Source organism: Leptodactylus fuscus, chromosome 7 (assembly GCF_031893055.1).
Source record: "Leptodactylus fuscus isolate aLepFus1 chromosome 7, aLepFus1.hap2, whole genome shotgun sequence".
Taxonomy (NCBI): domain Eukaryota; kingdom Metazoa; phylum Chordata; class Amphibia; order Anura; family Leptodactylidae; genus Leptodactylus; species Leptodactylus fuscus.
In genome coordinates, this window is record NC_134271.1 from 20124095 (window position 1) to 20140422 (window position 16328).

Consider the following 16328-nt stretch of genomic DNA (forward strand, 5'->3'; position numbering starts at 1 on the left):
TCCTTCCTCCCAAAATTCCGAAGCTTTACAGAACAATAACCCAAACTGTCCCTGCTCCCCAGAGCTGTTCTCCGCTCCTTTCATTGTCCCTCAACCTGCCTCTCCACGTCACGATTCCACGAACCTAACAGAGGAGCATCTGTGTCCAGATGCTCAAACACTAGAGTCTCCTCCATCTCCGTTCGATTTGGTGGTGGATGACCAGCAACCCACCCTCATCGACGATGATGTGACGCAGTTGCCGTCAGGGCATCCAGTTGACCGGCGCATTGTGCGGGAGGAGGAGATGAGACAGGAGTTGGAAGAGGAAGTGGTGGATGATGAGGACACTGACCCGACCTGGACAGGGGGGATGTCAAGCGGGGAAAGTAGTGTGGATGTTGAGGCAGGTGCAGCACCAAAAAGGGTAGCTAGAGGCAGAGGCAGAGGTCAGCAGCTTAGGCGAAGCCAGGCCACACCCGGAATCTCCCAAGATGTTCCAGTTCGTACCCAGCCCCGAAAAACTCCCACCTCGAGGGCACGTTTCTCGAAGGTGTGGAGTTTTTTCAAGGAATGCGCCGAGGACAGATATAGTGTTGTCTGCACAATTTGCCTCTCGAAATTGATTAGGGGCTCTGAGAAGAGCAACCTGTCCACCACTTCAATGCGCCGTCATTTGGAATCCAAGCACTGGAATCAGTGGCAGGCAGCAACGGCAGGACAAAGGCCGCCTGCCGTTCACGCCACTGCCACTGCCTCTGCCACTGCCTCTGCCTCTGCCACTGCCACTGCTGACTGTGCTGGCGATGCACTCCAGAGGACGAGCCAGGACACCACTTCATCTGCCTCCGCCACTTTGTTGACTTCTACCTCATCCTCCCCTGGTCCTGTCTTATCTCCTTCTCCTGCACCATCAAAGGCACCATCAGGCGTTTCTTTACAACAACCCACCATCTCTCAGACATTGGAGCGGCGGCAGAAATACACTGCTAACCACCCACACGCGCAAGCCTTGAACGCCAACATCGCTAAACTGCTGGCCCAGGAGATGTTGGCGTTCCGGCTTGTTGAAACTCCCGCCTTCCTGGACCTGATGGCAACTGCGGCACCTCGCTATGCCGTCCCTAGCCGTCACTACTTCTCCCGGTGTGCCGTCCCCGCCTTGCACCAGCACGTGTCACTCAACATCAGGCGGGCCCTTAGTTCCGCGCTTTGCACAAAGGTCCACTTGACCACCGACGCGTGGACAAGTGCATGCGGACAGGGACGCTACATTTCACTGACGGCACACTGGGTGAATGTAGTTGAGGCTGGGACTGCTTCCCAAACTGGCCCGGTGTACCTCGTCTCCCCGCCTAACATTCCTGGCAGGGACACGAGAAGAACACCCCCCTCCTCCTCCTCCTCTACCGCCTCCTCCTCCGCCACCGCCTCCTCCTCCGCCACCGCCTCCTCCTCCGCTGTTAGATTGACCCCAGCTACGAGTTGGAAACGTTGCAGCACTGGCGTTGGTAGACGTCAGCAGGCTGTGCTGAAGCTGATCAGCTTGGGGGACAGACAGCACACTGCCTCCGAGGTGAGGGATGCCCTCCTCGATGAGACGGCAATATGGTTTGAGCCGCTGCACCTGGGCCCAGGCATGGTCGTTTGTGATAACGGCCGGAACCTGGTAGCAGCTCTGGAGCTTGCCGGACTCCAACATGTTCCATGCCTGGCCCACGTCTTCAACCTAGTGGTGCAACGTTTCCTAAAGAGCTACCCCAATGTTCCAGAGCTACTGGTGAAAGTGCGGCGCATGTGCGCCCACTTTCGCAAGTCGACAGTAGCCGCTGCTAGCTTAAAATCTCTCCAGCAACGCCTGCATGTGCCACAACACCGGCTTTTGTGCGACGTCCCCACACGCTGGAACTCAACGTTTCAGATGTTGAATAGAGTGGTTGAGCAGCAGAGACCTTTGATGGAATACCAGCTACAAAACCCTAGGGTGCCACAAAGTCAGCTGCCTCAGTTTCACATCCATGAGTGGCCATGGATGAGAGACCTTTGTGACATCCTACGGGTCTTTGAGGAGTCCACAAGGAGGGTGAGCTCTGAGGATGCGATGGTGAGCCTTACAATCCCGCTCTTGTGTGTTCTGAGAGAATCCCTGATTGACATCAGGGATAACTCAGATCACACAGAGGAGTTAGGGATAGCATCCGATCCGTCACAGCTGGAGAGTAGGTCCACACATCTGTCCGCTTCACTGCGTTTAATGGAGGAGGAGGAGGAGGAGGAGGAGGAAGAAGAGTTGTCCGATGATGTGATGGTGATACAGGAGGCTTCCGGGCAACTTCGAATCGTCCCATTGTTGCAGCGCGGATGGGTAGACATGGAGGATGAGGAGGAAATGGAGATTGAACTTTCCGGTGGGGCCAGAGGAGTCATGCCAACTAACACTGTGGCAGACATGGCTGAGTTCATGTTGGGGTGCTTTACAACCGACAAGCGTATTGTCAAAATCATGGAGGACAACCAGTACTGGATCTTTGCTATCCTTGACCCCCGGTATAAAAACAACATCTCGTCTTTTATTCCGGTAGAGGGGAGGGCCAATCGCATCAATGCTTGCCACAGGCAATTGGTGCAGAATATGATGGAGATGTTTCCAGCATGTGACGTTGGCGGCAGGGAGGGCAGTTCCTCCAGTAGGCAACCAAGTTCTCACCGGTCCACACAAACGAGGGGCACACTGTCTAAGGTCTGGGACACCTTGATGGCACCCCCTCGCCAAAGTGCCGCCACGGAGGGTCCTAGTGTCACCAGGCGTGAGAAGTATAGGCGCATGTTGCGGGAATACCTTTCCGACCACAGCCCTGTCCTCTCCGACCCCTTTGCGCCCTACACGTATTGGGTGTCGAAGTTGGACCTGTGGCTTGAACTTGCCCTATATGCCTTGGAGGTGCTGTCCTGTCCTGCCGCCAGCGTCCTATCTGAGAGGGTGTTCAGTGCAGCCGGTGGCATCATCACTGACAAGCGCACCCGTCTGTCAGCTGAGAGTGCCGACCGGCTCACTTTGATAAAAATGAACCACCACTGGATAGAGCCTTCATTTTTGTGCCCACCTGTGTAAAGCACCCCAACATGAAACTCCATGTCTGTACTCAACCTCTCCAATTCCTCCGCATCCTCATACTCATCCACCATAAGCGTTGCACAATTCTGCTAATACTAGGCTCCCTCCAACATGATTTCCCCCAACTCTGCTGGTTAGAGGCTCCCTCCACCCTGATTTCCACCAACTCTGCTGGTTAGAGGCTCCCTCCACCCTGCTTTCCCACAACTCTGCTGGTTAGAGGCTCCTTCCACCATGAATTTGCCAAAACTGGGCTGTTTAGAGGCTCCCTCCACCATGAATTGGTCCAAACTGGGCTGGTTAGAGGCTCCCTCCACCATTAATTGGTCCAAACTGGGCTGGTTAGAGGCTCCCTCCACCATGAATTTGCCCAAACTGGGCTGTTTAGAGGCTCCCTCCACCATGAATTTGCCCAAACTGGGCTGTTTAGAGGCTCCCTCCACCATGAATTGGTCCAAACTGGGTTTTTTAGAGGCTCCCTCCACCATGAATTGGTCCAAACTGGGCTGGTTAGAGGCTCCCTCCACCATGAATTGGTCCAAACGGGTTTTTAGAGGCTCCCTTCACCATGAATTGGTCCAAACTTGGCTGTTTAGAGGCTCCCTCCACCATGAATTGGTCCAAACTGGGGTGGTTAGAGGCTCCCTCCACCATTAATTGGTCCAAACTGGGCTGGTTAGAGGCTCCCTCCACCATTAATTGGTCCAAACTTGGCTGGTTAGAGGCTCCCTCCACCATGAATTGGTCCAAACTGGGGTTTTTAGAGGCTCCCTCCACCATGAATTGGTCCAAACTTGGCTGTTTAGAGGCTCCCTCCACCATTAATTGGTCCAAACTGGGCTGGTTAGAGGCTCCCTCCACCATGAATTGGTCCAAACTGGGTTTTTTAGAGGCTCCCTCCACCATGAATTTGCCCAAACTGGGCTGTTTAGAGGCTCCCTCCACCATGAATTGGTCCAAACTGGGTTTTTTAGAGGCTCCCTCCACCATGAATTGGTCCAAACTGGGCTGGTTAGAGGCTCCCTCCACCATGAATTGGTCCAAACTGGGGTGGTTAGAGGCTCCCTCCACCATTAATTGGTCCAAACTGGGCTGGTTAGAGGCTCCCTCCACCATGAATTGGTCCAAACTGGGCTGGTTAGAGGCTCCCTCCACCATTAATTGGTCCAAACTGGGCTGGTCAGAGGCTCCCTCCACCATGAATTTGCCCAAACTGGGCTGTTTAGAGGCTCCCTCCACCATGAATTTGCCCAAACTGGGCTGGTTAGAGGCTCCCTCCACCATGAATTGGTCCAAACTGGGGTTTTTAGAGGCTCCCTCCACCATGAATTGGTCCAAACTTGGCTGTTTAGAGGCTCCCTCCACCATTAATTGGTCCAAACTGGGCTGGTTAGAGGCTCCCTCCACCATGAATTGGTCCAAACTGGGTTTTTTAGAGGCTCCATCCACCATGAATTTGCCCAAACTGGGCTGTTTAGAGGCTCCCTCCACCATGAATTGGTCCAAACTGGGGTGGTTAGAGGCTCCCTCCACCATTAATTGGTCCAAACTGGGCTGGTTAGAGGCTCCCTCCACCATTAATTGGTCCAAACTGGGCTGGTTAGAGGCTCCCTCCACCATGAATTGGTCCAAACTGGGGTTTTTAGAGGCTCCCTCCACCATGAATTGGTCCAAACTTGGCTGTTTAGAGGCTCCCTCCACCATTAATTGGTCCAAACTGGGCTGGTTAGAGGCTCCCTCCACCATGAATTGGTCCAAACTGGGTTTTTTAGAGGCTCCCTCCACCATGAATTTGCCCAAACTGGGCTGTTTAGAGGCTCCCTCCACCATGAATTGGTCCAAACTGGGGTGGTTAGAGGCTCCCTCCACCATTAATTGGTCCAAACTGGGCTGGTTAGAGGCTCCCTCCACCATTAATTGGTCCAAACTGGGCTGGTTAGAGGCTCCCTCCACCATGAATTGGTCCAAACTGGGGTTTTTAGAGGCTCCCTCCACCATGAATTGGTCCAAACTTGGCTGTTTAGAGGCTCCCTCCACCATGAATTGGTCCAAACTGGGCTGGTTAGAGGCTCCCTCCACCATGAATTGGTCCAAACTGGGTTTTTTAGAGGCTCCCTCCACCATGAATTTGCCCAAACTGGGCTGTTTAGAGGCTCCCTCCACCATGAATTGGTCCAAACTGGGTTTTTTAGAGGCTCCCTCCACCATGAATTGGTCCAAACTGGGCTGGTTAGAGGCTCCCTCCACCATGAATTGGTCCAAACTGGGGTGGTTAGAGGCTCCCTCCACCATTAATTGGTCCAAACTGGGCTGGTTAGAGGCTCCCTCCACCATTAATTGGTCCAAACTGGGCTGGTTAGAGGCTCCCTCCACCATTAATTGGTCCAAACTGGGCTGGTTAGAGGCTCCCTCCACCATGAATTTGCCCAAACTGGGCTGTTTAGAGGCTCCCTCCACCATGAATTTGCCCAAACTGGGCTGGTTAGAGGCTCCCTCCACCATGAATTGGTCCAAACTGGGGTTTTTAGAGGCTCCCTCCACCATGAATTGGTCCAAACTTGGCTGTTTAGAGGCTCCCTCCACCATTAATTGGTCCAAACTGGGCTGGTTAGAGGCTCCCTCCACCATGAATTGGTCCAAACTGGGTTTTTTAGAGGCTCCCTCCACCATGAATTTGCCCAAACTGGGCTGTTTAGAGGCTCCCTCCACCATGAATTGGTCCAAACTGGGGTGGTTAGAGGCTCCCTCCACCATTAATTGGTCCAAACTGGGCTGGTTAGAGGCTCCCTCCACCATTAATTGGTCCAAACTGGGCTGGTTAGAGGCTCCCTCCACCATGAATTTGCCCAAACTGGGCTGGTTAGAGGCTCCCTCCACCATGAATTGGTCCAAACTGGGGTTTTTAGAGGCTCCCTCCACCATGAATTTGCCCAAACTGGGCTGTTTAGAGGCTCCCTCCACCATGAATTGGTCCAAACTGGGTTTTTTAGAGGCTCCCTCCACCATGAATTGGTCCAAACTGGGCTGGTTAGAGGCTCCCTCCACCATGAATTGGTCCAAACTGGGGTGGTTAGAGGCTCCCTCCACCATTAATTGGTCCAAACTGGGCTGGTTAGAGGCTCCCTCCACCATTAATTGGTCCAAACTGGGCTGGTTAGAGGCTCCCTCCACCATGAATTTGCCCAAACTGGGCTGTTTAGAGGCTCCCTCCACCATGAATTTGCCCAAACTGGGCTGGTTAGAGGCTCCCTCCACCATGAATTGGTCCAAACTGGGGTTTTTAGAGGCTCCCTCCACCATGAATTGGTCCAAACTTGGCTGTTTAGAGGCTCCCTCCACCATTAATTGGTCCAAACTGGGCTGGTTAGAGGCTCCCTCCACCATGAATTGGTCCAAACTGGGTTTTTTAGAGGCTCCCTCCACCATGAATTTGCCCAAACTGGGCTGTTTAGAGGCTCCCTCCACCATGAATTGGTCCAAACTGGGGTGGTTAGAGGCTCCCTCCACCATTAATTGGTCCAAACTGGGCTGGTTAGAGGCTCCCTCCACCATTAATTGGTCCAAACTGGGCTGGTTAGAGGCTCCCTCCACCATGAATTTGCCCAAACTGGGCTGGTTAGAGGCTCCCTCCACCATGAATTGGTCCAAACTGGGTTTTTTAGAGGCTCCCTCCACCATGAATTTGCCCAAACTGGGCTGGTTAGAGGCTCCCTCCACCATTAATTGGTCCAAACTGGGCTGGTTAGAGGCTCCCTCCACCATGAATTTGCCCAAACTGGGCTGGTTAGAGGCTCCCTCCACCATGAATTGGTCCAAACTGGGTTTTTTAGAGGCTCCCTCCACCATGAATTTGCCCAAACTGGGCTGGTTAGAGGCTCCCTCCACCATGAATTGGTCCAAACTGGGGTTTTTAGAGGCTCCCTCCACCATGAATTTGCCCAAACTCTGCTGGTTAGAGGCTCAATCCACCCTGATTTTCAAAACAAATGTTGGTGCCAACCTCAACTTACTACAAGGGCCAAATTCACTGCTGGTGACAAGCTCTCCTCACTGCAAGTGCCAAATACACATGTTTCAAGGTGTTTTCCTACTGTCAGAGAGGTGGTATTGAGTGTGTAAAGTGTGTAGTTGTTAGGCTGTGATGTTGGGGTAATAGAGGGTCTTTGGTGTGTTAGATGCCCCCAGACATGCTTCCCCTGCTGTCCCAGTGTCATTCCAGAGGTGTTGGCATCATTTCCTGGGGTGTCATAGTGGACTTGGTGACCCTCCAGACACGGATTTGGGTTTCCCCCTTAACGAGTATCTGTTCCCCATAGACTATAATGGGGTTCGAAACCCGTTCGAACACACGAACATTGAGCGGCTGTTCGAATCGAATTTCGAACCTCGAACATTTTAGTGTTCGCTCATCTCTAGAAAGGAGGGATTTACAACTTTTATTTTTTAATTTTTTTTCTAAATCTTTTTTTTTTTTTCGGAGATTTTTTTTTTCTGGGAGATTCTATACATTGATATTGTGGCTGGTCTTAGACTGCCCCCCTCCCCCCCCCCCCCCCCCAAAAAAAAAAATATATATATATATATATATATTATTTTTTTTTGCTGACTCAAGTATAAGCCGAGGGGAGCTTTTTCAGCACAAAAACTGTGCTGAAAAATTCGGCCTATACTCGATTATATACGGTATATCATTAGAGTCTATTATCATATTGTATATTATTTGATATATTACAGTACAACATTACACATTATTACAATCTATTATTTCATGTATTACAGTATTTCATGACTATTCATAACATATTACAGTATATTATTACATATCATTGCAGGGTATTATTATATTATATTATTGCGGTATATTATTTCATTGTATGATCACATACTATTAGAATATGCTACGTCATGTAACAGTATACTACATTAGATTAGATTTATTATATTAGAATTATTGGATTACTGGCTGTTTATTATTTGATATATTACAGAACAATATTCCATATTATTCCAGTATATTTGATATATTACAGTATTTTATTACAATGTATATATAACATATTACAGCATTTATTATTGCAGGATATTACGGTATATTATTTCTTTGTATGACATACTGTTAGAATATGTTATTTCATATAACACTATATTATTACATTATATTTATTATATTAGAATGATTAGATTATTAACTGTTTATTGACCATAATCATTGCACTCTCGAATTATTTATATTAATCTGTGAATCTTTTCCTCCTCGTATCAGCTGACTATATCGACACATGCTTCTAATCTGGTAGGAAATCACTGTGTACATGGACGTCGTATCTGTCACCATCCCATGTATCATCATCATCATCACCACTGGGACCGATATTTCACATTCTGAGATGAAACGTTTTGCTCCTTTGTAATATACTGTGTGTGGATTGTTCACTTCTCTGCTTGATGTCAGTGAATGGAAACACTCCTGTTTACATCCAGACACTGAAAAACCTGCACAGACCTAATCCTTCTCACAGATGAGGCTTTGTTACAGTTGCATCTGAGCTAAATGAAGACGTTGCCGTAAGATGTTCTGTCCACAATACAACCACAGTCTGTGCTACGGCTGCTCGTGCTTATTCGCTTTCCCCGTAGTTACAGATTATTGTGCGGCCATTAAGGGGAAAAAGCAGGTAATGACTACGAGTATTTTCACTTACTTAAAGTGTAACTCCAGGTATTAAAGAAGTTTGCATAAATGAATAGTCCAGGTGAATATAAGAAACTTTGTAATATATCTTATTAAAGAAATCTGTTTCCTTCTCCTCTTATCAGGCTGAGTTGCTTTTTTATATAAGAGGAGAGCAGCCTTATAAGTAGAAAAGGAAACAGATCTCCGTAATAAGATATATCATGAAGTTTCTTATATTCACCTGGACTATTCATTTGTGGAAAGTAATGTTAAAGTTGGAGGGACCCTTAAAGTAAAAGCACCAGCAGTCGCAACACTAACTGTGCTTGTGCTACAGCCAGAACATCATGCGGCAGCAGCTTTAGGGATCTGGTCTTAATGGTGACACGTATCTTCCAAATTGTCACTCGTCAGCAATACAACATGGAGATAAGTAAGAAAAGGCATGAATGATTTACATATGTGACCTCATGGTGTCCATCACTGAAAACATCTGTACCATTCCTGTCATTCACTACTGAACTGTATAGAGGTTGCTGTAGGTTACACCTACTGAGCACTTCTCCTTTAAGGGGTTGTCTCAGCTCAAACATAATAAGCTCATGACTCTACGACTTCCATCATGTCTTAATTTTTTTCTCTCGCCCCACCATTCCTGGGCTGTAAGTTCAGTCAGTTTTGGTGTCTGATATGCTAACTAGACTCCCTAATGTCAAGTGGGTGATGTCAGACAGGAGCAGGCAAGGGAGTCCGTAATGTGAAGTGGGAGATGTCAGACAGGAGTGGGTAAGGGGGTCTAACTCAGAGCTCCAATCAGATGTGGACAAAACTTGTCACGCCGCCTTCTCTGCTCCTGCTTGATACCACCCACTTACCATTGGGCACTCTAGTTAGTATATCAGTCATCAAAACTACCCGCACTGGTTGCTCAGGAACTGAGGGGGCTGGAGAAAAAAATTAGGCCACCTAATAAAGGATGGAAAGAGGAAAATTTATGCAGGTGGTGGAAAGTCTTTAAAGGAAAATACCCTTTAAATATCACAAAATTAAGTAATTTACATCTTTCTTTTTTTTCTCCAGTTCTACACAAGCAGCCCCGAGAAGTTTGCCTGTGCTTACTTGAGCTGGGGAGAATCGCAGTGAGGTGAGAGGACACATTCCAAAAATATTTACTTTTTTATTTTACATTTTTGACATATTTGACTTTTTCAATTTTTTTACCCCCCCTGTAATAATAATCTTGGTGAACCGCAGCAGCAGTCAGAGCAGCGATAGACCACATCTTGGAAGCAGATGTGAAAATGAACGACTAAGAGAGCCATTCATTCAGCTTTATTATATTAAAGGGTGTGTATACTTTTGCAATCATGTTTTTATAGCTCCAGTGCATCTACAATAACAAATGAAGCGTTGGAAATCGTCTTGGTTAGAATTTTGCTGCCGTTTTGTGTATACAGCTCCTATGCAGACCTATGTGTCTACAAATGGATCCCCGTGGGTAGTCAGAGCTTGTAGTCATACGCTACCCTCTTAAGAGTAAGAGACAACCTCTTTTGGCCCCGTGACATTAAGATTGCAGATGTTGACCTTTGAGTCGCAACTCGAAATCCATCATGGTTGAGCTTCTGCCAGTATCAAATATGTGGTCGCGGTCAGTGGCGTAACTAAAGTCTTGTGGGCCCCGGTGCAATCTTTTGTCCAGGGCCCCTCTACCTCATCCCTATAGCGAATTCTTGATAGTGATGGTTACGGGGGCTAAGGAGTTTAATCCACCTTAGTGTGGTTAGGGGAATCTTTGGGTCTCCTTGGCTTACGGGCCAGATGGAAGCTGCAATCTCAATACTGATGCCAGTGCTTATGGGCCCCCCTAAGGCTCCTGGGCCTGGGTGCGACTGCCCCTGGTCGTGGTACCTTGCAGGTAACATAGTCACATGAACAATCAGTAGGTGCAATCTAATGGTATAACATTGCACAGCTACATGTTGCTGTGTGTTCTTAGTGTCAAATGACTACAAAACATCTGTGTAGTCTGTTACCACTGAAACACATAAGCCTGTATAGGAGTTCGGTACACAAAACGGCAGTTTTTCTAATCAGGGATATTTGCAGAGTTGCTTCATTTATCACTTTAATTACAGTGGAGGAAGGAAATGAGAATCGGTTGCAAACGTCTTCATACCCTTTAAGTACTACAATATCAACAAATGTTCTATTTTTATAAGTAAATTTAATTTGTTAGAATCGTTGGATCGTTATTATCGTTGAATTCACATCAAGCAGATTTCTTGCAGAAATTTTGTTTGCACATGGACTTCTGCTATCCCAAAAATGTTTAACCCAAAATGTGCAGAATGTGAGTATAATAGAAGGGGCCCACAGTTTAGCAACCTCCTCCCCACCCTCTAAGACTGGGGCTACATAGTGACATGGTGGAAAACTAGTGACAGGACTTATATATTGATGATCTAACCTTAGGATAGGCCATCAGTTGGTGATCGGTGGAGGTTGGACACTCAAGACCCCCATGAATCAGCTGGTTGAAGAAGTTTCTGTGTCTATGCTTGATATTGCAGCTCAATCCCATTCATTTGAATGGGACTGAGCTGCTGCAGTACCACGTGACATCATCAACACGGAGAAGAAGCTTCAGCACTCCTTGAAAAGTTGATTAGTGGGGGTCGTAGATGTTGGACTCCCACCGATAATATATTGACATACCTCCCAACTTTTGAAGAGTAGAAAGAGAGACAAAATGTGCGGTGTGCGCAGCACGCCGCAGCAAATTTGGCTCCGCCCACTTTTATGTTGACTCCGCCCATTCTCATTCATTTTTCATGTGCCCCCACACAGTATAATCCTCCTACAGTCACCCGTAAATTATGTCCCCGTCTCTCCCCCAATTTCATATACACCCTTCATCTGCCCCTAGTTTCATGTCCCCCCCTCCATCTCTGTCCCCAGTTTCATGTCCCCCCTCCATCTCTGTCCCCACTTTCATATCCCCCCACTTTCATGTCCCCCTGTCTCTGCCCAATTTCATGCCATTCTCCCCCCTTCATCTGCCCACAGTTTCATGTCCCCCGTCTCTGCCCCATGCCGTTCTTCCCCCTCCTTCATCTGCCCCAGTGTCATGCTGTTCTACCCCCTTCATTTGCCCCAGTGTCATGCTGTTCTACCCCCTTCATTTGCCCCAGTGTCATGCTGTTCTCCCCCCCTTCATCTGCCCCAATGTCATGCTGTTCTCCCCCCGTTCATATGCCCCAGTTTCATGCCGTTCTCCAACCCCCTTCATCTGCCCCAGTGTCATGCTGTTCTCCCCCCTTTATATGCCCCAGTGTCATGCCGTTCTCTCCCCCCTTTATTTGCCCCAGTGTCATGCCGTTCTCCCCCCCCCCCCCTTCATCTGGTCCAAGTTTCATAGGCCCCCTTCATTATGTTCCACCTTAATGTTTAACACAAACAAACACTTACACTCACCTTCCATCGCTCCCCCGCCACTCTCTCTGCTCTCTCACTCATACACATCGCGGCTACAAATGCCGGAGCACAGCGTTAAAGCAGGAGCTGTGACAGCTCCTGCTTTAAACACCTAAGTATTCAGCTCATCAGCGTCCTACGGATGCCGATGAGTTGAAATCGGGACATACCTCCCGCCGACCGTGACCGCAGGACAGGACATCAAAATCGTGAGTGTCCCGTGGAAATCGGGACGGTTGGGAGGTATGTAGTGATGACCTATCATCAATATATAAATTCTGCAAATCCCCTTTAACTGGTGGAGGTTATGCCCTAAAGCGAGATTTCATTGTGCACAAGTAATGTATCAGCGGATGGAATGTTCCATATTCAGACTCATAATCTTGTATTTTACAGGCAGCAGATTGGCGCAGGGCGGCGGGCGGTGGGGGTGCGGTATAATATTCTGGTGATTTGAGCTGCAGACACAAGAGAGAGCTGTGTGTTGTGCGGCCGCTTCTCTTATTTTATGGCCGGGGCTGTGTGCAGGTGTAGGTTCTCCGTCCTCTGGGACTTCCATGATTTACGGTCTACAGGACCGGCCAGACAGACAGGAAGTACAAGGAATCTTTATAGCCATTCCTTCCCAGCACGGGGAATGTTTCATCAAAGCTGACGGCGCGGCCTGTTCCCTCCACTTATAGGTTTCCATTGTTCTTGGCGTCTACGACGCTGTTGTATAAAAGAAAGTGTAATCTCAGGTGGCGGAATTATAAATCAGTCAGTGCTGCGTCCATGTTACCCCAGATTATAGAGGGGATACTAGGCCAAGTGCCCCTCAAAGAAATCTCATGGCCAGCCTAATAACAATGTCCCCATAACAGAGCCAACCAAAAACAATATAATAGCCCGCATTAAGGGGGCGGCCATCTTGCCTGAGCTTCTCTTCTGCTCAGTTAACAGCATTTATTGCTATGCTTTACAGCACTCTCGTGGCAATGGCAATAGGCAGCAATAGTCTGGAGTCGACTCATTGAGGTCTATGGGAGAGTTTTGTGCAGGAAGGAGGGGGATATAAGCTGTGACATCATCTCTTGTCAATAGTCATATAATGATGGCTGGGTGGTGTTATCTTCTATTGTAATACTGTCTGTGATGTAAATGAGGTAACTGCTGCAAAGAAAACACCCAAAGAATTGGCAAGTGCTGGTCTGTTATTAGGCTTAGTGGCCCGAGTTAAAATTGTTTGTTATGAAAAGGGGAATGGAGACAAGTGGGAGAAAACAGACTGGGGGTTACATAGTGGAAGCAGCACAAAGTATTTCAGGAAAGGATAGTGGGACATCACAGACAAAGATACATGATGGTAGGTTCTATTACTATATGTATGGATTACATTACCTGTGTTATATCAGCTAATCATGTGACCATCTATCTCTGGATTGACAGGTTCGGTGTGGAGCCCCCTGGATTAATAAAACTGGAAAAAGAAATTGAACAGGAAGAAACCCTTTCAACTCCCACTCCGTCACCATCCCCTTCCCCCACAAAGATATCATCGGGAAAAAAGAGCGCCGGGAAGTTATTAGATGATGCTGTAAGTTATAGACGATATAGAGCCTTACCAAGACTGGTCCTCCTCTTATAAGATTGATTGTCCTCATACTAGCACAGGGGCAGTAACTATAGGGGTTGTAGCTCTGATCAGGCCCATAACCTAGGGGGGCCCACAGGTCACCCTCATCACATTATGGCTTGTAAAACTCTTTTGATCTTCGTTCTGCTTTTCATTGATGCCTGGCAATCCGTGCATCGCAAATATATTCCCCTGCCCTCTGGTGCACTGAAGGGAGGAGATTTATGATACACAGCTTTCCACTGTCTGAAAGGAGAATATTAACTCTCAGCAATATATAGTCAAGGAAGATTCTGTGGCCCAAAAGGGGGCACGATGACTATGTCTGGCAATGATGTGACTATAGCATAGGGAGATTAGTTAATGTTTGTCACATTTGACCGGATGAACCTTTATGTTTTTAGGTTCAACGTATCTCGGAGGACCCCCCCTGTAAGTGTCCCAGTAAGTTCTGCGTGGAGCGTCTTTCTCAAGGACGGTACAAGGTTGGAGAGAAAATCCTTTTCATAAGGGTAAAGTTTTCAATTCTATAAATTTATCTAGAAGATTTTATATACACAGTATATATGATATTTATAAAGCTAGTGTCAGTAAGCGGCTGGAAAGCAGCAGCATTTATGTAATCCATTATAAGGTGCTTTTCAACTTCCAAAATTTCTGTCGGTTAACAGCATTGAGTGATATGCTTTACAGCACTGTTATGACCACAGGAATAAGACTTATTGAGGTCTACGGCAGAGTCTTATAGACAGGTTAGTTAGCTACAGAGGTGTTATCCTCTATTGTAATAATGACTGTGATGGAAAGTTGACTGCTGCAAAGGCAACCTCTACAGAATTCGCAAGTGTCAGTCTATTATTAAGCTTAGTGGTCAGAGTGAAAATTTCAAAAAAAAGTGACATAAAAAATTAAAGAAAATAATAATAATAATCTAAAAAATTCTTAAATTTGGTTTAAGCTTGACTTAGTTCTACAGTGAAAATTGCAGGATTTTATACTTATTTTTAAATATAGACGGTAACATGGAAATAAAAAAAACCCTAATTAAACATTCTTTAAAAAATTTAACATAAAAACTTGGTTTACAAAATAGGTGATTTTCTGTAACACATTCCCTTTAAGAAAGCAGAATGTACCAATGAGGTGACCACATCTATAGCCCATGAATCAAAGGACAATGGCGGCGGTCACCGGACTGTAACCAGGCAAGGAATCGCAGGGAAAGGTAGACGTTGCACCACAGCTGTTGCTTTACTGCAATTCATCCGTGACTCCAGGCGCCATGTAGTAAATCTGTCCAATAACTGGATATGTGAACGCACTCCCGACGCCTGCCCGCTTTTCATAAAATGCCGAGTTTTGTCGGTATAAATGGTATAATCCAGCCAGAGCCGGTTATTAAGCACTTTTGGCCGTCCTCCAGCTGCTGTATAAATAAAGTAACTGTGCCTTCTGTATGAGGGAGTCCTGGAAAACCAAGGGAGGACTGCAAGCACTTTACTGCTGACCCGTCTATGTGCCACCCACACTCTGTGCCCCTCGTCCCGAAGGAGCGGTCCCTTCACAGGTGTTAGAGGTGTTCTCCAGGATAACAAAAACTTAGCTTAGTTTGTATGCAGTATTGCATTCCCATTTATTTCAATAGAGCTGAGCTGCAATACCTGACACAACCCATGAACAGGTGTGGCGCTGTTTCTAAATGTAAGAAGCAATGCTATTGTAAACCTGGGCATTTCTCCATTCCTGCTCCTTTCGTCTTTTTGTGTTAGTAGGTTATCCTGGGTAATCTGCATAGGAATCAAACAGCAAGTGCTTAAAGGGATTTTGTTACCAGATTACAGCATATAAACCAGGCCTGTATATAGATAGGTTAGGGTCACCTGAATCAAACAGTGTTTTCCCCTTGTCAATCATTGCTTCCATTGCTGAGATATCACTAGTTTTGTTTGTTTACAAATTAGCTCTTTGGCGCAATATGGGCGCTGCCATTTCTTCAAAAAGGTAACAGGGCTCATTTACATATTGAAAAAATGGCATTATCTTGGCACCGGAACACACTGTTTGTTTCAGGTGACCCTAACCTATCTCATCTGTTGGCTAGGTTTATATCTTGGGTTCTGGTAACACTCCCTTTAATCCCCTTACAGGGCAGCCATAGACAAAAGGAAGCAGTTCTTGTTTCAGTAATTTCATCATTAGCCAGCAGGTGGTGATGAAGAGCACAGGAGAAAGCTCCTCCCACAACAAAGAGGATGTGACATTGGTGCTCTATCCCAAGGCATGATGGAAGTGATATTCTTAATAAAATAATGGAGAATAGCAGAACTTTTTTGATATAATCTCTTTACTACATGACATATTAATCTTTTCTTTACATGTGACTTTAATATTGATGGTATCTGGATTTGCCCTTTAAATCTTGAGACTTCACCAATGCCTCGGCATAGGTTATAATGGATGATCTTACG

At 47.0% G+C, this 16328-nt stretch overlaps 1 protein-coding gene across 1 annotated transcript in view; it reads left to right on the plus strand.

The window, feature by feature from the left end:
* GAS2 (growth arrest specific 2) overlaps positions 1-16328 on the plus strand; it is a 56732-nt gene that overhangs the window by 18711 nt on the left and 21693 nt on the right. The window contains exons 5-7 of the mRNA XM_075281326.1: positions 9849-9912; positions 13674-13821; positions 14265-14372. Coding sequence (XP_075137427.1) covers positions 9849-9912; positions 13674-13821; positions 14265-14372 — 320 coding nt within the window. The remainder of the gene's footprint in view (positions 1-9848; positions 9913-13673; positions 13822-14264; positions 14373-16328) is intronic.